Source organism: Epargyreus clarus, unplaced genomic scaffold (genome assembly GCF_041222505.1).
Source record: "Epargyreus clarus isolate Ecla_fem2 unplaced genomic scaffold, WU_Ecla_fem_2.2 ptg000023l, whole genome shotgun sequence".
NCBI classification, from domain to species: domain Eukaryota; kingdom Metazoa; phylum Arthropoda; class Insecta; order Lepidoptera; family Hesperiidae; genus Epargyreus; species Epargyreus clarus.
In genome coordinates this window covers 8,823,864-8,843,833 of record NW_027332230.1, presented here as the reverse complement: position 1 = coordinate 8,843,833, position 19,970 = coordinate 8,823,864, and the positions used below count along the sequence as shown (strand labels likewise).

The following is a 19,970-nucleotide window of genomic DNA, read 5'->3' as shown; positions in this document are numbered from 1 at the left end:
TATATGAACAAAGTAATGTTTTTCATTTGACTACCGAAGCACTAGCAATTATTATGAAACCGAAATACTACACTGCTTAAAATATAGTCTCTCTGAAAATGTAGGTCTCTCGGAAATTTTGTAATAACCAGCGCCATCTCATACATTTTGACAACAAAATACGTCAAGCCCTTTAGGCTTTAAAGCGTCCCAAAGAATAAGATATAGGAACATACACGCATGCGCTCGAAAAACATTACCTTCCGAAGCTCGAAGGCGAGTAAAAATGATTTCATGAAACATTAACCTGACAAGTACAGGTACGATGATAGGCTTGTTTGTTCAACGAGACTACGCACCAATACCTAAGTTTTATGGATCAATATTCAATTCCCGATAATGTCTGTTTGTGCAGATTATCCAATTCTCTACTTGGTAATACCTCTAATAAAAACGAAGTAAACTGGGGATCAAACAACGTTTATCTCTTATCTTGATCTCCTAAGTAGAGAACACTCTCTACATAGTAAACTAATCTTTATTTAAGAGGTAAAACTTTATTGAAACTCGTTTATTCTTTTCCATTTATTACTTGAGTGTAGTTCGGTGGAATATTTGTTCTAAAGTTCAGGTTTTTCCAGACTACTAAGTACATATATATTTAAATAATAAAAAAACAAATATACATAAATTTAGTAATATAAAAAATAAAAATACCTGTATAGGAGCGAGTCCTTTTCCCGAAGTGTTAGGGCGTGCACCCACTATAGTTAAATAATCCACCAGTCGTGGACATAACTGCTGTTTCTGAATGTCCATAATTTTGATATGATCGTTACTGAACTATACAAATATTTAAATATGAGCTCGGTTAAACCCATTATAATTTAATATATTATTGCTTGTCATAATTATCACTTTTTCTATACTTAATTAACTATACTCTGAAACAAAAAAAACAGTATACTTATCAATGTTAAGATTTATGTAGAAAATGATCTATGCATATTATTAATATTCCAGGTACTATGCTCATTTATTATCTTTATTATTTATGTAAATCCTAAATGATTTTTCTCCTGACAAAACATTATAAACAACTTTAAAAACATTACAAACAGCTTTTAACAATAGGTAGGCAAACAAATCCTTTTGGTTATGTAACCTTTAAGTAACGTGTGTACAGGAGACGATTAATATCAACAAAAACACCAGCCCACACCTGTTCTGGATATTACCTAACTATCTACTTGCACCGCTGAATTCAACCTAATTATAATTAGTTAGGGCCCCTCAGACATGCTACTATGTACCAGCATCGGCAATCGATTTAACTGCTTTACGGAGCTTGATGCGGAAATTTTGTCCCTGTAGTTCCAGGACTAGAATAGGGCTACGGTATTCCTGCCTGTCGTAAGAGGCGACTCTTTAGTCGCCTCTTACGACAGGCAGGAATACCCTTACGACTTACTACTTAATACTCTTACGACAGGCAGGAATATCCGCAACCCCAGAAAGCCCTTTGGCTTTCTGGGGTTGCGGATGACAAGAGTGGGAACTCAAACCGCCCGGCTAGCGACCCCGGGAAGGACGGCGGTATGTGTGGTCGCATACCGTCATGAACACCAGACGGTGTCGCGAGCGTCATGCTCATCTGGGTGGAGCCCGATTGGACAACACGCTAAGAAGACTCCGGCTACGTTCCTTTGGAGATCCCGGAGTCCTTTACGCAGCGCCAAGGACGGCCACCGTGGGAGTTTTAGTGCGGTTAGAGTCCCACATGCGGTTCACAATGCGGTAAGTCGCACCCACGGCATCGGGTACCTTTAGAAGGTTTCCCCCTTGTAAAAAAAAAGATGCAGCAATTTTACATTACACATGTTTGAACGCCGGTCGCAGCTCCTTTTGGACGCTACATGCAGCCACTGAACGAGAAAAACACGATACAGAATTAATGCAGTCGCTTAAACGCGCATATCTAATACCACTGCCGAATGCGGCAAATCGCCAAAACGTGATGGAGCATCGATGCAATCGCCTTAAGGTGAATCGCTGATGCAAATAGTAGCATATCTCCTACGATTAGGTCAGTATACTTAATAGTTAAGTGATCACCACAAATACGTGATCATTTTACTAACTCTTGTAAAACATTGCACATACGGTCTGTTAATTGAATTCTTCACAAATCATGTGTCAAAATTCGTAATGAGACGGGTATTGTTCGACATATCTAATAAAATCATAATAAATATTTGTTTTGTATTGCTGGCAGCATTCGTAATATTATTATATTAGAAGTTTGTGAACGCGCCTTCAGTTAATCAGTCTTATGTACGTGTCTAGCGAGCAATATTACTATTACTTTACGAGATCTATTTAGTAATAACATACTTAATATACTTTATTAATCCATAAATTCTCGCTAGATAAATAAATATTACGCCTTTTTCTTATATCACGTTCTATTAAATTAACTGTATGTTATTTAGACTTGTATCTTTTAAACTTATAAAATCTAAAGTTGTATGGCGTCTGTTAAACTTTTGCTATACGTCAAGGTAAGGTAGGACTCGTCGTGGTTCGACTATGGCAGCACTTCGCTACGCCTATCTGTTAAAGTTAAAAATTGGCACCTGTATAAGGTATTCTTAGATAGTCAGTCAAAAATACTACCTGATAATAATATAATACATGTACTTGATAAATTAGGTTGGGGCTAATAGTTTTCAGGCGCAACAAAGTATGTATGATCGTCCTCAAGGGTCGAGTAGTAGGTACTTAACAGTTACAGGCGAAGATCAGTGGCCATTTAACATTTATTGGAATGATACATAAATACTAAAAATGGTTCCAATAGAAGATAAATAAAAATTATTATGACTAATTTTTCGGTATTACCTAAGAGCTCTGGAGAAAAATGCATTTCATTTCAGTAGAACTAGTAGGTACCCAATACCCATAAGTCCAGTTCAGTAAACAAGCAAAAAGGCATTAAAGTGACCTGAATTCTGTTGTTTATTGGTTATCAGGCTATAATAAACCAAGTTTAACGATAGCTATAAAAGAAAATGGTGGTGAGATATTACTACTACGTACCAGGGGAAATGCGCGTATCTACGCTCGGTTACAGTGGCTGTAAAATGCTGTACTTGGTTTTTTATTATCTTCAGTATAGGAATGAAAAATAGCAATTAATAGATAGATATTTAAATCAACCTTTTATAGTTATTAATATAATTTTACATTAATCAGCCTCTTCAGTATACCCAAAGAACAGCCTTTTAAAAAAACTGAAATACTTTTAGAGCTTATTCCAAAGTAACATCTTAAAGGCAGAAGTTAAAACCATTCCATTTATTTTATGTATTAAGTCATTGACTTTCCATTAAAATCGCGAAAGCTCGTCAAATACTCAATTAAATAGAGGAAATTTTGGCTATAACCTACTTAAAAATTCTAACTTAACAACGCCAACTTGAAACAATTACTTACCACACTTTAAAATGAAAATCATTACTGAAGTAAGAAATATTACTCAAATAATTACTTTTATATTTAACTAAATAAAGCGTAAAACCATATCTATATAATTGCACTAACAAATACAAAGGATTAATATAAATATGGGCAACTGGTGAATTATCTACTTATGGCTATCTAATCACGTCAGCGTAGCCGACGCGTAGGCGTAGACATTGTGCGTAGGCGAATAAAAGCCGTGCAGACAAATACTCATCACCAACGATATTACAATTGGAATTTGCGAAACTTTTTCATTGTACTCATACGAGTACATCGTCCTGATTTGATTAATAGCCAGATTGTACAATAACTTTGTGATGTAGACGTGAATAAAGTACAAATAATAAGCTACGTAGAATAAGAAAGAAGAAAGAACCATTTATTTTACATGCTATACAAGTTACAACATATAAAAGACATGCATACAAAAGAAAATAATAATAATGAAAGGGATACAATAAAAAAAAAAAAAGAGACGTGACGTAAACGATACAGTATAGCAGCAAAAATGGTCGCACTCAGTCCGCCGATGCCTGTGAGAAATAACAGACTCCGACGACTGGTTTTAAGTGCGGCCCTGTACGTCGCGAAACTCTGACAGATATAATCTTGTATTTATAATATTTATCTTTTATGCCTGTCTCAAAGATTTGGGGACTATTTTTCAGGAATATGGAAGGTGGATTGCTTGCTATTTATGCGTGAGTAGGCAGATGATACGTAACTAGTGACGTCCTACGTATGACGTGCATATAAATAACTATCGTCCCCTTCTGAACGAGCTTAAAAAACAAGTTCATCTGTAGGTATATAACATGTATTTGTAGGCTTCATGTAGTCTTTGTCATGTCAATGTTAAGATGTCGGCTATTCATTGGAGATCACTACAAGCATTTGTGAATGAGATAGATACTTGAGATTTACAACGAGTGGAACAAATGCAAAGATTTAGAAGGATTTTATTGGAAGATAGTATATTTTTTTGGAAAACCATAGGGCATGAATATGTCCATAAACGATTAAAACACTGCTGTTATTAGACAAAATAAGGTGTCGCGATGATGCGTCCGGAGTCAAACCACAGAGTTTTACCACTCACACATATAAAATGTTAGGCAAATACCTGTATTAAGTTTCAGCTTTTAGTTTCCATTATTCAAAAGTAAGGTTGCATTTACTTATGTTTGAATAAGTATCTCAATAGGTATCATTGAAAACCTAACCCGATGAGTAATAAAATGTAATTGCCTGAAACAATGCGTAGGAGACAAACCCTAATCAAGTCTGCTATTAAGACAATATTTCAGGCGAGCGCCCGCTGGTTTAGAGCGTCGTAAATGGACAGATGACTAATGACGTACATAGCAGTTGTAGGCTTTCCCAGTTCGTTTTATTCTCTAAGGGTTTAATGACATCTTGGGCAACATTTGAGTAGCAAAATTGTGATTAGATAAACTTTGGCTTGTGGTGTTAGTGGACAATAAGATCCTATTATTAAAATAAGTCTCTTTTCGTGAAAACGGAACAGAGTGGTAAGAAGCAACTAAGGAATATAATCCAACAATTTACAGCAACATATTCCTTCGAAATCATTTCTTGTCAACAGTCAATAACTCGCATCCCCAAACGTAGCTATAATGATTGCGGCAAAACTTCCATTTATAAAGAAAGGTATGTCGAGTGTTGGAGTTTTGCCAGAGTGATAAGGGAGCATTTCTAAGGGCTGAGTTAAGGGATAGATACTATTGGATACAGACTCACAAGCTAGAAGAAATAAAACGATGTTTTATAATCACCTGTTACTGGACCACAGATGGTTTCCTTTCAGGAGATGGGTTGCGACTACGTTGGCCTAGTGCCAATCTCTACCAATACTTCATACACCATTACGAACAAAGTAGGTAGGTATAGAAGATGCTAAGATTCTTGGCCATAAAACCAAGTGATCAATAATGATTAATTTGTAATACAAGACTACGAACTGCTTAAGAATTCAAACCGGCACCCCCGGTTTGTCCATATGAAATCGCTGGCTATCTCATAATTTACTAAAAGTATTTTTAGCGTTTCAGTTCTTAATAATAAAATGTAAAGCAATAAAACTCTTAAAATAAAATAAATAAAAAATAAAACTCTTAAAATAAAATAAATAAAAAATAAAACTCTTTAAATACTTTAGCAAATCATATAGTACGTTTATTTGAGTACTACAGTGTGACGCGGTTATCGTTGATATGCTAATTGTGTTCCACATAAGTAATTGCACCGGCATTGTCGATGGCGCCGATGTGTAACACACAGATAGTGCAAGATAAAGAGAGGGTAACAAGGACACAACAATAATATAACAACAAACCTACTTTTAACTTTTAGTACACGCCTACATCTTAACCAGTTGGAACAGACCTTTTGGAAAAATGGACGCTCAATTTTAAGAAACTTTAAGAAAACGATTCATGAAATGCCTAAAACCTATATAAACATTTGTTTAAAGTTCAAAGGCTAACTTCTAAGTTGTTCGAGTAAGTTCAAAGGTTCGCGTTATTTTTACAAGAGATAACGTTGCGATTACAATATAACTAATTTATGAAAGAACTTAATGTTAAAATATGTTTCATATTAGACATTTTATATAAAACATCTTTTAACTACTTATTATACTCTTATATGACAAGCTTCAGGAAAAATCTTTTATACATCCCATTAAATTCGTATGGTCTAAAGTATAATGAAATTGCTTATGTGTTGAGAGCTTTAATAAAACCGACTTAAATTGTGAAGTAGTCGCATATTGTGCTGTAGTCGCGTATACAAACTTTTTATTGATAAATTCTATAGACAGACATTCCATAGAAATATCCATTTACATACATCATTTACATGACAATTTATAGCGTTTACACACCATGACGTCAATGACGGATATGAGCATTTGAGTTTGTGCATCAAATAATATTTATATCACAATTGGATTGTAGTATATGTATACCTACAATAGGCAAGGATGTTGGATTTCATGGTTCATCGGTGGCAGCACCACTTCTCCTCCTAATTCTGTTCTATTACAGGTGTTAATTTGGTGATTACCGATGTCTAATAGCGACTACAATTTACGGTCACTGTACCACTACCATCGTGTAAAATACGTGTCAAACTGTACACTGCTTCCCTTCAAACGGATAAGAAATGGAATAATGCTATCGCGACGTAAACTTAATAGTACCTTAATTAGTATTTCAATGCGACGATGCGAATAGAATTGTGCTTTTGAGCTTTTAGACCAAGGTCTGGATTGTACGAGGTCTGACCTAGACCCATAATCTAGGTTATATACCTACGTTCCTTTTATGCGCAGAATATTTACTAGGAATCAATTTTAAGGGGTAATTTTGATACTTCTTTAAGGATAATATAATAATTATAAGTTTGAAGACGGACCTTGCTAAAAGTTTAAATACTTAATACTTACTATATAATGTATAACTAATAATAAATGTGTATATTACCTATGTACATACGTAACATGTACAAACATCGTAACTCTTACTTAATATGTAGAGATGTAACTTGAATGTATATTTAATTATACGAGTATTATTATGTTCTATAGGTATAAGCAAGTTAACTTTCTTACGACAATTATCTTAAATTAAAATATTGCGTAAGACATGCCATAAAAGTGGAATAATTAAACAGAAATAATCACACGTTCAGTAACAATAAATATACGTAGACACGCAATCTATTTTTAACGTTACATTGAAAAAGTGAGCATAGTACCTTAAACATTTACTTAGCCGTAGCAGTACAAGGAAAAGTATTAAGTGGCAATCGATCGGATATAAATCAACAAAACTTTAAAGACTCACCCTTTGCTCCGCGTCGGGGAGACGGCTCGCACTGTTTAGAATTACATTATTTGTTCTTCGCACGCAATTGTGGATATTAGTGCGACAGGAATTTCGTAACTCGGAGCCGCGTAGTATTCCATATCGCGTAACAACGGCTCGGCGGCGAGTGAGTGGCATGCGCGCCGCCCACGCTCGATAACCGCCGCCCGCCGCGCGGCGCCCTCCGCTACGAGGGACCTTCGCCGTAGCGTAGGTATCTATCGCGACCTCCGTTTTCCCCGAAACCCTATTAACTTGCGGTCCATTACCGAGCGCTGTGTGATTGATTTATCTTTACAGATATTGACGAACAATGCCTCAGGCATTTTATTTTCAAATTCAAAGTAATTTGATTGGTGTTTTTATTGGGGTATCTTTGTATTGCCGAACGAAACTAAGGAGGACTTTATTTTCAAGTACAGTTTTAATAAAGAAATCAATAATGGATATTCGTTACTTGAAATAATGGAATATTGTTTTTATGTTGGCCCATTATTCTAAAAACCTAAACCGATCCCTTTATTAATATTATCTCGACATGCACTATGCCTACTTCCTAAGCCCTATTAATAGAGAGCATACGAGTAACACAACTTATGATACTACCATTTCTGTATGTAATTTTATTGTTACTGCGAAACAAAATTAATCTTTGTTATCAAATTATATAGGAAAACGTCAAATACAACACACGCCCGAAGACGGAGAACGGCCGCGGGTGAACAAGCCAGGCTCCGACACTACTTTTTTCACAAGTTTAATTACATGTTAAACTAGGTGACTTGCGTGCTTATGTTATGACATTCTTTAAATAATTCTAAATGTATAATTATTTATTATACATTTAGAATTATTTAAAGAATGTATTAATTATTTTAATGTTAACCGACTCCTCGAATGTTTTTGCTTGTGTACAATAAATATAAAAATAGTGTCCTAATTTATGTTGACAAAAAACGCAAAATAATTCAATAAATAATTTATTTAAAAAGTGTACATAATGAGAAATCATATTTAAGTAAATTTATATCACGGCGTGCGTAAATTGACGTTTTACGCACGCTTCGCGTGCGCAAAACCCCCATTTCCGACGCCGTAATATAAAATTTTATACAACACGCGGACGAAAAATGTTTTTCTGACTCGTGTGATTGCAGTCCTCGCCTGCGGCTCGGCCTGCAAACTCACACTTGTCAGAAAAAAATTTTTCGTCCTCGTATTGTAATGTACTATTTTCAAACTCTTCAAACTTAGAACTTTGATACCATACACTGTTCAAGTTATTTCCCTGTATCTTCTTTCAGCGATACCGTCCTATTAAAGACCATCTGAAAACAAAAAAATATATTTATTTGAAAATAAAGTTACATTGTAAATAAATTATTTTATTTATAACTTTCCTTGATTTTAATAATGTTGTTATCTAAAATTCAAAAACATTGTTTAATTATATTACTCACTGCAAATTAATAGATACGACAGAAGAATTAATATTTATCATATTTAATGTTCTTCCAGTAAATCTTCCAGCTGTTTAAAGAACTTTTGGTTGCATGTATTTCAAATATAATAAAATTTCAAAATTCAGAAATACTACCAGTTTATATATTAAGCCTGTGCATGAAATCGCCTAGGATTTTCGATAACTCGTAAATTATAATGAAAGTAAAAACAGTTTCCATTTAAAACAACCACAAAGAGCCTGTATATAAAGTAATTCAATAAACACAGCTACAATAAATAATTCTCTTTTGCTATGTACCGGCTTATTGATTATCATTCACGGATAATATTTTCGATTCCGAAGAATTTTCAATGAAAATGGAAAACACCTTATTTATTATACATAAAATTATATAGTACGCCTAGTTATATTATTATTTATGTCTTTAAGAATAAAGATATTTAAATAACTCAGTAGATTATAAAAATAGATATAAATGTGTAAATATATCAGTGTAAATAACATATTTTACCTTCTTGGCAGTTGTATCAGGATCGACGGAGAAAAAGCCAATTCGCTCGAACTGGAATTTGTCGTACACCTTGGCACCTTTGATGGATGCATCGGCGTACGCGTTTACAACCTTCAGCGTGTCCTCCCGACAGTCCGATAGGAAACCTCCGGGAACCTCGTTGGGGTCCTCCGGATTTTTATGTTTGAATCTTTAAAAAAGTTAAGAAAACTGATAAACCAAGCGGCAAAAACTGTGTAGACTACAAATTCTGAAAAGATCTGACGAAATGTCTAAAAATATATGGTTTGCCTAATGACAATAATCCAGAAACTAATATTTTTATTTTGAATGTACAATCAGGTAAGTTATCATTGATGACAATACAAGAAAAATGTAAAAGTTTATTCTCATAAAACTGTATTTCTTTTGTTAATTTGCGCGCAGTAAGCACATTACATGCACCATTTACATGTACAAAAAAAAGGTAGTTGTGGCGACCTTTCGTCGGAACCCAGAAGATGACGCCACAAGTAATTTGTATTATGCTATCAAAGTAGTCTATACATTTAACGGCCATAATCCAGAGAAAATTGCTTAGCACCACATCTCCTATGAAAAAGTAAAGAAGTAACATTGTTCATACTTACAATGGCTCGTAAAGCCGCACTTCAATTTTAATAGGTTCCGATACCCAGTGTATGAAGGCCTTCGGTTTCTCCGCGCTTTCAGTGGATTCGGCGGTACACTCAATTTCCGTAATCTTTCCGTTGCTGTCTTTTATAACTTGGGCTACCTAAACGAGAAAACAATATTGTAAATAATTATGTCTATGGAGCCCAGCTACCGTTGTTGGGCATCTTTAATTTTGTACATTAGTTCTGATTGCGTAGTCATTACAAGAAAATGAGAACAACATTTTAGGTAAAATTAATTCATTGATAAAATAAGACATTGTAGATCCGCGATTTTAATTTCAATAGAAATGAATTTGCCGTGTGGCTTTAACAATATAATTTTTGTTACATTTCAAACAGTATCTGGTTAAAAATAGTTCTAAGAATTCAACAAACTCAAAGAAAACCGATGACCATTACAATAAACGAGATTTAAATTAAAATTTTAACGGGGAAATTTCCTCAATTCAAAATTATAAATAAATTACCTTTATGACGTATCCAGCATGTCTCAAGCCCACGGACTGTGTTGGAGTCAGGCGCCGATAAGCCTTCTCTGGCTGTTCCATGAAATCCGTAGCTTCAATGTAAAGAACTTTGTTCAAAATCACTTTATGAGAACCCTTTTCTGGTTCGTTTGGAAAATCAGGAACGGTAACTTCTATTAGCTTGTCACTTGGAAAATTCTTTATTGTTAATTTCAGGGGCTCCAGAATTACCATGGTTCTGCAAATAAACTTAATTTTTAGAATTATTTACTATGATGATATATTTCTTATTTAACAGCATTATAAGAGGTAGTTAGTTATTAACAATATTTTGTGTTTCCAATCTAATCTAAGAAAATTATTTGTTACAGGTACATATCCTATGTAGTAGATGCACGGTAGTATGTCAGCAATTTTAGTTAATTATAATTGTTATTAAAAAACAAACAGGCCCCCAGAAATGTTTGGATTTATAACGGAAACGTGTATTCATGTGACGCCGCGAGTGTTCAGTGTATAGCTGAAGGGTGTGTTTATGTAACGTCATGAGTGTTCGGTGTCTAGCGAAACCTTTAGTTTATGTGATGTCACAAGGATTCAGTGTGTATAGGAGATGTGTTTATGTAACGACACGCGTGTTTGATGTGTATCGGTTTTGCGTGTGTTTACATGTTACTTAAGCATTGATATCATAGACGTAAACAGTGATACCCAAAAGGTTTGAAACTCAGCCTGTCACATAGGTTTCAAGTTTCGAATCTTCGGAAATCCATTTTTTTTATTTCTTTTTTATCTTTCTCTAACGGGCATGGAAAATATCGTGAGGAAGCCTACACGATTGATAGTTTAAAAAAAATTACAGGTGTGTAATGTCTCGGTAGACTTGTACGCGATGAACTATAACCAAAACTCTGCTCACTCTGAGAGGAGACTGGTACTTAGCTGTGGGACAGTTATTGCTTAAAACAGTTCTCAAAGGCGTGTGCAAATCTAACAATCTCGACTCGTTTAGCATGGTTATCCTCTTTAATCTGAAACTGGACCCATATCCAGGTGTTGGAGTAGTTTAAGGACGACAGGTTTTGTCCTTGTAGTACCAGGACCAGAATAGGACTACGGTATCCCCTGCCTGTCGTAAGAGGCGACTAAAAGGGGTTTCCGGCGTTGCGGGCGGCAAGAGTGGGAGCTCAAACCGTCCAGCAAGCGACCCCGGGAAGGACAGCGGTTTGTGTGGTCGCATATCGCTTTAATTACCAGGGGATGTGAGAGGAGCGTAATTTGCTTCCCCCAGGGCAGAGCCCGAAAGAAGGGCATCGCGTTAGGAGGACTCCGGTTGTGTTCCGCTGGAGATCTCGGAGTTCTCCACCAAATGCCGAAGACGGCTACGGGGAGGTTTTAGTGCATCAAAAGTCCCACATAACCCGGCGTCGTTCCCATGGCGTCGGGTAGCTTTTGAAGGTTTCCCCCTCGTCAAGAAAAAAAAAAAAGGTTACCTGGGCGCGGTGAGGTTCAGCTGGTCGCGCGCGGCGGCGTCGAGCGCGGCGGGGTGCAGCGCGGCGGCGGCGCCGGTCACGCCGAGCGCGCCGCAGAACGCGTTCACGGCCGCCGCCGGCACGCCGCGCCGCCGCAGCGCCGACAGCGTGTACAGCCGCGGGTCGTCCCAGTCTGCGCACAAACAAACATATGCACACGAATTAGTAGTCGACGTTCACTGCTGGTCCGCTCTAAACATAGAAACGAGTCGCGTCAAATAGCATTATTGGGACGAAGACACCGCGGGACCCCCCCGGCACCCGTCCGCTGCCCGTTGTGCACAACAACTTCAGAACGGACTAGCAGTTTGGCGCGAACTATACTATTTTTTTCTTAGAAGTCAAATTGGACAACAAAAATCAAGGAAATTTGTGGATGTTTTAAAATAAAAGTTTTGTAAAAATAAAATAAAAATTATGATAAGGCTATCAGTTGACAAACAAAAATTAAATAATATTCCGGAAGTGTTACCTTATAATATATGTGTGTTATATACAGGTATTTAAAGTGTAACACACACATATATTTAAAATCAAATGAAATGAAATTACGACTTAAAAAACGATTACATAAATTATTTAATCTATAGATATATTTATGAACCGGCAATGACTAGCATTTCATAAAAAATGTTTACTGTATAAGTGCACACATGTGCATGTCTGTAGTGCATTAATGGTAGTAGTCTTAAAATAATACAAACATAAAATTCATCTATCAACATGATCAGAGCTTATTTCTTAAAAAGCCTACATAAAAGCCGTACATATAGGATACTTTAAAAACTATATAAGCATTAGCAAAAACATAGAATAACCTAAATTATGAATACATAAGAGAAACCAGGGTCTACAATATCAAACATGTTAAGGTACAAGATAGGCATTATAAGAGTCTTTACCATTTATAATTCCAACTTCAATGAGCTTTGCTATCTTCCTTTTAGAGACCACTGTGTAATTGACGTTTAATCTGCCATACTCCCATTGCACAGGGCAATATATGTCCAGAGCATTGCACAGCCAATAGTATGAAGACCTGAAATGTAATACAAAAATAGCCTTAAAAATTTAACAAGAAGAAATTTGGCCAAATTGAAAGATTAGTACAATGTTACGCAGAAGATTTTTTGTCTTAAGGCAAAATATAACCAAAAATATTTAAATACTGGGTATTTAAATATTAAAGATAATACTAACCGTCTAGATTGGAATTCCTTAGTACATAATGAGTGAGTGATATGTTCAATACTGTCACACAGGCAATGTGTGTAATCATAAGTAGGGTAAATGCACCAAGTGTTGCCTGTACGATGATGGGGTTTGAATTTGATTCTATAAGCAACTGGGTCTTGTTTGCCCTCTTCCAGGGTAATTTTCATTCTGAGAGTGGCATCTCCTTCATCTATTTTACCATTTTTCATATCCTGAAACACGGACAAGAAATATTTTTTAAAGCAGATAATGAAATAATAAACGATCATTTAATAAGTATTTTTAATTATAATTAATTTTCAAATTATAAATAATACTTACTATTTATTTTGTGGATATATGAACATCAATAATAAGGCTAAGTTTTGTTTCTATTAATTCATCAGGACTACAGGGAGATATGAAAAACCTATATATATATAGTTTTCATTTTAAAACACTGGAAGATCTTAAAATATCATTTAATCATTTTGGGTGATGCTTTACTTATTTTTCAATGTGCATCCTCAGATTACTTCAAACTACCCATTGTTTGCTTTAAATAGTACTCAATAATTAAAATAATATTTTACCTCAAATAGTTGCAAGCTTTGAGCAATAGGTCTGTTTCGCCAAGGTGATGGAGGGGGATTAAATCCCTTAATTTCCTCAGAGCGCTGATGACATACATAGGCCAAGTCCTTCTTGATCAACTGAACCGCCCATTCATACAGCTGGTCAAAGTAATCCGATGAGTGTGTCACTTTGTACGGCTTATAACCTACAACATAAAAAATTAATACCACAATCATATTTTAAATTCAGTTTTAACTCAGCTTATTGGGAAAATATTATGCCTTTCATTAGATGTTATGTCATCACAGTTGCTTATAAGTATGTGCTACTGAGAATAAACTTTCAGTCATTCATGATTGTGTAGCTACAATTACCAATACAAGTCACAACTTAAGAAACTGTTGATATTATGTGACAGAAACAATTAATGTGTTATATCCACAACTCTGAAGAGATTTCGGTCACATAAATTTTATAATTTATATCAAAATAAGAGTAAAAGTAAACTAACCTAACCATTCCACCATATCTTTGATTCCCACAAAGAATTTCTCTTCTTCTTTCTCTGGATTAGTGTCATCATATCTTAGGAAGCACACACCATCATGAGCAGCAGCATACCCAAAGTTAATATTGATAGCTTTGGCATGTCCAATGTGTAGGATGCCATTGGGTTCTGGAGGAAACCTTGTCCTCACTTTCCCGGACGTAATTTTTAGATGTTCTTCTAACAATCTCTTAGTATTGGGAGTTACCACATAACCATCAGTTTTATAGTTTTCACCAGGTGCATGAAATGGTAGTTTTTTCATTAAATCTGGTACAGATGTGCAGCCACTTGTATCAGCTGTTTCAATGCTTTCTTGGACTTTGGAAACTAAAAATAAATTACAAATCACAAATATGTTAAGCCTATACTACTTATAGTGGATAGAAATTATATCTCACATTAATTTACCTAATTTTTCTTTTTTTTAATATATGAAGGTGGTAGAATCCTTTGTGGTTCGACTCCGGCGGCACCACCACCACACCTATTTCTGCCTAATAACAGCAGTGTTAAGCGCTGCTGTGTTCCGTTTTGAAGGGTGTGGTAAGGGAGACATACTTTTCCGAGGCGTTCCAGCTTAGTCCTCAGGGGTAGCGGCGCATCTGTGGCCGACCTCAGGTAGGAATATCTCATCCTATCTGGGGTTGATTACAGATGTCCATGGGCGGCAGTAGCCACTTACCATCAGGTGGACTGCATGCTCGTCTGCTACTCCTATATTATAAAAAAAAAAAAAAATTGACGATTAATGTGGCAATGAGATCATAGAAGTTGTATCTTAAATCAAATCTATCATCTCAGATTCTATCTTCATAAACATATTTTATTCTATTCTACCATACCTTTATTATCTCCTTTTGGTTTGGATTTGGCAGCATCAGCAGATTTAGCTTTTTTCTCACTTTTTGGAACTGGTGCAAGATCAGCTTCTGTTTTTGGACCCAACAGGTCTAATATCTGAAAATAAAGCAAACAAACTCTGTTTCACATAAGCACAATAATATGTATATAATACAAACATACAAAAATAACAGTAAATTGGTTGAAATGGTACAGATTAATATGTTAATGTTATTCTAAAAATTATGCTTTTTGTATTGCATATTATACCTGTACGTCCACTTCATTTTTTATAGCTTTGCCATCAGCCCATGGGAGATCAGCTCGGACAGCTTGCATGATGACTCCGGCATTGAACCTGTATCTTTTTTCTAGCAACTCATTTTTATATTTGGCCATATGTACTTCCACAGCCTGTTCTACCTGCTCTGGTGTCACAACCACACCGACTCCACAAGCCTTCTCAAATGCATCTGTATCGACGCTTTTATCGTTCACATGATGTAGAACGTAATCCAACCCAGCATCGATTCGTAATATCGAATCTAATTTGCCGTCAGCAATGTACTTGCAAACGAAAGGCAACTTGTCGGCTATTTGCGGTTTAATCTTCGTTGCCAGATGGTACAGTAACAAACCCGTACCAGGTGGCGCGAGCGATAAATTAACCTGGAAACACACGCATAATATTAAACTAACAAGATACACTCCTATCGAAGTAAACTTTGATACATATTTTTAAATTATTACCTCACTAACTGTGGCAAGTAAAAGTTTGGTCACATTAGTGTTCTTTATAGTTTCCTTGGCTTTTTGTTCACTTAACCCTAAAATCTTTAACCTGTCTATAATATCTTCTGGCGACATATTCATTGTACGAATATAAATAACGAATTAAAAAGGTTTTATCGTGTGTTTTGTAGGTTAACCTCGGTCTCAAAGCCGAACAGTGAAAACTGGAAAAGAACACTTGTCGCTTTTTGACACTGACATTTGACAATTCTGAGAAACACGACGTCGAGTTGTCAGCATAGAAACGTCATATTAAAAGTCGTGGCCAGACTTAGCTAATTTATATCATACGCGTATTGGTTTTCTATTTATTTACTGTATCGTATCTAGTGTTGGCATATAAGGCAAAAAATATCAACCACGTTTCCGTTTAAAAATAAAAAATTTATTCGTCTCAAAATCAAAGTACGAAGAATTTAATCAAAATACCTACTGAAAGAGAACAGAATCCATTACAACAACCATTTATGATCACGTTCATTTATAAGTATATTATTTTGTTACACTTTATCTTTTACTGAATATTCTAATTTTTCTTTTATATGTTTTTATAAACAGTAGAGTGAACTACGGTCTCTTGCCCGGGATCGGAGGCTCAAATCCTAGGACGTTCAAGAACGCCTGATTCCATTCACATCTCTCATTATGTGTTCAAATTCGAAGCTATGTAGGTGCATGTACTTTAAAAAATGAACACATACTACTTCATTCTTATAGATATATTAACTCTACTACTCTAGAATAAATTATCTACACTAATCGTCTTTATTAGTAGTATATCGATGACACTAATATTATAAAGAGGAAAACTTTGTTTGTTTGTTTGGTTGTAATGAATAGGCTCAAAAACTACTGGATCGATTTTAAAAATTCTTTCACCATTCGAAAGCTACATTATCCACGAGTAACATAGGCTATATTTTATATGAAATATATTTGATAAATAGATTTTGAGGCGGTTCAAAGTTTGCCGGGTCAGCTAGTTAACAATAAAATTAAATGTAATGTAATGAACTTATATTCAAAGCAGCCCCAGTCCTAGGGTTGAGCGAGTGGAGCGTTCGCTCTAGGAAGTACCTAGGTGTCAAAGAGCCCCAAAATGCAAAGTGCAAGAAACAATTAAATAACGGTAGGATCTTTTTAAATATTGAGCAGAACTAAAACACTTAAATTAATTTAAACTCTATAAATGTAGGATTTTATACAACACAGAATAAAAAAAATGTATTGTATTATAATTGTATAAAACGCATTATTACCGTAGTATTATTTAGTATATTAAATAAACATTGGTAAAACCAAAATTACAATTTACGTGAAGTGAAAGCATTGACCAAAGGGCGCTGAAAAACAATTAAAGGTTCATTATCATTATCAAAGGGTTCTTAACCTTTTGATAATGATGAACCATTTAAAACATTTTTGTGTGTGTCGCCGCCGCGGTCCATCTCTGCTGCTCCATGTAGTCGGTTGCATTGTAAATAAACTTAACTTGAACTACCAAACATGTGCAAGGTAGCGAAGCCTTGGATGTATATCAAATCAGATCAAATAAAGGTAGCATTACATTTGCTTGATTTAAATCGTTTAATGTGTTTTACAAAGCTATTTTGTTATATGGAAGAATGCAAATTTGGATTGGAGCTACAGATGTGTGCGGTTTAGTAGTAGTAATAATATATTATATATTTAGTCAGTAATAAATCTTCAATGAATACCTATAGAGAAAAAACACCAATACTATATTAACTGGATGCTAATCGCACATCGTAGCTATTCGTACAACAATCTCACGTAGCGCATCTTCGTAGCAATCAATGAAACTTTCATTCCAAAAAATTTCATTTAATCAAAATCAAACGATTTACTTAATGAAAATCTGCAGATTTGACATACATCTACAGTTTAGTTATTTCGTACGTCTCTGGTGGAAAGACACCTTTAAACGGAAATATTTACTTGGCTACAAAGTTATAATAATGTCGCAAGACGTGCGTGATCAGTGAATCCGACAGGAGATTATGTAAATCATGTTAAGTTTCCTATCGTTTTTAATTATGAGTCTACCAATATAATAAAAGTAGGCTTTTCGTTTGTTGTTAATACCTACTAATATTATAGTTACTTATTATTGACACAAGGGAAGAATCTTTAAAAAAATCTACATGCTATTACTTACGAGTACAATCTTTTTTTATTGATGGAACTTAAATAGCAACATTAGCAGCCACTTCTTAGAGAAAATACCTTTGACTTGACTTTACTTTAAATTGACTTTTACGATGTACCTTAGAGCCGAACGTGGTAGAACCCTTTGTGGTTCGACTCCTGCGGCACCACCGCCACACCTATTTCTGCCTCATAACAACAGTGTTAAAGAGAGACATACCACTCCAAGGCGTTCCAGCTTAGTTCTCAGGAGTAACGGCGCATCTGTGGCCTACCTTAGGTAGGAATATCTAATCCTATCTGGGGTTGATTACAGATGTCCATGGGCAGCAGTAGCCACTTATCAGGTGCATGCATGACTGCATGCTCGTCTGCTACTCCTATATTATATTAAAAAAACCTTATTAGGTACTGTAGGTTTTTGGAGTGGCCCCAGTACGAGTCCTTACGAGACATATAGACATTATAATATTTGATATCATTTAATTATGAAACAAAAAAACATAGGCATTATTATAAGTTTCGATTGAGTCACGGGGGTATAACCACTTATTACATATTTCTTACCAAATGCTTCATCTATACACTTTGATAAATTATCTGAATGCCGTTTGTATAAAGTAGCAAGTTGTAGGGTTGTAGTTGAATATTTTTTCCCATTATATTAATACTGAAAGTGGTCGAAGCGTGAGACAGTAACATGTGACATGGGAATATATCGATATCATAAGGTTGTTGAATATGCGTACGTGTATCATATAATACCTTGGTAAGTATTACTACTACTACTCCACACTACATGATCGACGAAAACAACGTACAGGGTACAAACACGAACATTAATATAAAAACGGTAGTCATTAGCCGATCACCGGACCGTCATTATATAGGACTGAATTCGAGGGAGGGCAGACGGGGCTACTCCCCCGCGGCGTCCACAAAAGAGGGAACCTCACAATAGAGATAAAAAATATCAGAATTTCGAGGCATCAGCAATTTTTGCTTGTTTTCAGTATTTTTTCGATTTTTCAGACTACGGTGACTGCTGCATGATATATGTATGTATGAATATATATCTCATTCCGGAAACCAAGGCCTCGAGAGCTCTAAATCTGGGCCTAGAACTGGCCTTGGCTTATGGACACTCTAGTCAATCAATCAGTCACGCCGACGATTATTTCACAAAAAGCCTGTATATAAATCTATGAATAAATTGGGCAGGTATCCTTTTAGATAGAATAAATGAATACATAACGCTAACTAGACTTAGCCTCAAATAATATGTTTCTCTATGTACGAGTAACACAAAGAATAATAAACACCTAAACACCTGTTTTTTATCGGGGATAACGTTCAAAAGATACCACTATGCCTTGGGGGTTTTACCGCACTAAAATCGATATCTGCTATCTAAACTTCAGACATTCGTAAGATAAAAAATGTTCAGCGGAACGGATCCAGATTTCTATTAGTGCGTAGCACCTTCAAAAGGCACCCGACGACGTGGGAGCGACGCCGGGTTATGTGGGATTCTTACCGCACTAAAACCCCCTCGGTGGCCGTCCTCAACGCTTGTTGGAGAATTCCGGGATCTCCGACGGAACGCAACCGGAGTCCTCCAAGCGCGATGCCCCGATCGGGCTCTGCCCTGGAGGAGCAGTTTTCGCTCCTTCCGCATCATTTGGTACCATTTGGTACACGACGCTATGCGAACACACATACCGCTGTTCTTCCCGGGATCGCTTACTGGATGGCTAGAGCTCCCACTCTTGCCGCCCGCAACCCCGGAAGCTCCCTTTTAGT

At 35.8% G+C, this 19,970-nt stretch overlaps 2 protein-coding genes across 3 annotated transcripts in view; both read right to left on the bottom strand.

The window, feature by feature from the left end:
• Positions 1-7,537, bottom strand: part of Rab3-GEF (Rab3 GDP-GTP exchange factor) — a 38,013-nt gene extending 30,476 nt beyond the window's left edge. The window contains exons 1-2 of the mRNA XM_073085796.1: positions 7,374-7,537; positions 697-923 (exon numbers count right to left, since the gene is read on the bottom strand). Coding sequence (XP_072941897.1) covers positions 697-798 — 102 coding nt within the window. The 5' untranslated portion in view covers positions 799-923; positions 7,374-7,537. The remainder of the gene's footprint in view (positions 1-696; positions 924-7,373) is intronic.
• An 821-nt stretch (positions 7,538-8,358) lies between these two features.
• GlnRS (Glutaminyl-tRNA synthetase) lies at positions 8,359-16,163 on the bottom strand. Of its 2 annotated transcripts, none has more exons than XM_073085538.1 (13): positions 15,957-16,163; positions 15,477-15,875; positions 15,209-15,323; positions 14,328-14,693; positions 13,834-14,021; positions 13,247-13,473; positions 12,949-13,085; positions 12,008-12,179; positions 10,515-10,752; positions 10,000-10,145; positions 9,371-9,560; positions 8,626-8,722; positions 8,359-8,417 (listed from the first exon to the last, which is right to left on the bottom strand). In XM_073085538.1, the coding sequence occupies exons 1-12, from the start codon at positions 16,077-16,079 to the stop codon at positions 8,675-8,677; spliced, it is 2,349 nt and encodes a 782-aa protein (XP_072941639.1). In that variant the 5' UTR covers positions 16,080-16,163; the 3' UTR covers positions 8,359-8,417; positions 8,626-8,674. The 2 variants fall into 2 exon arrangements, with proteins under 2 accessions (XP_072941639.1, XP_072941638.1); XM_073085537.1 differs by having other exon boundaries at positions 8,359-8,420; positions 8,629-8,722.
• Between the last annotated feature and the right edge of the window lie 3,807 nt (positions 16,164-19,970).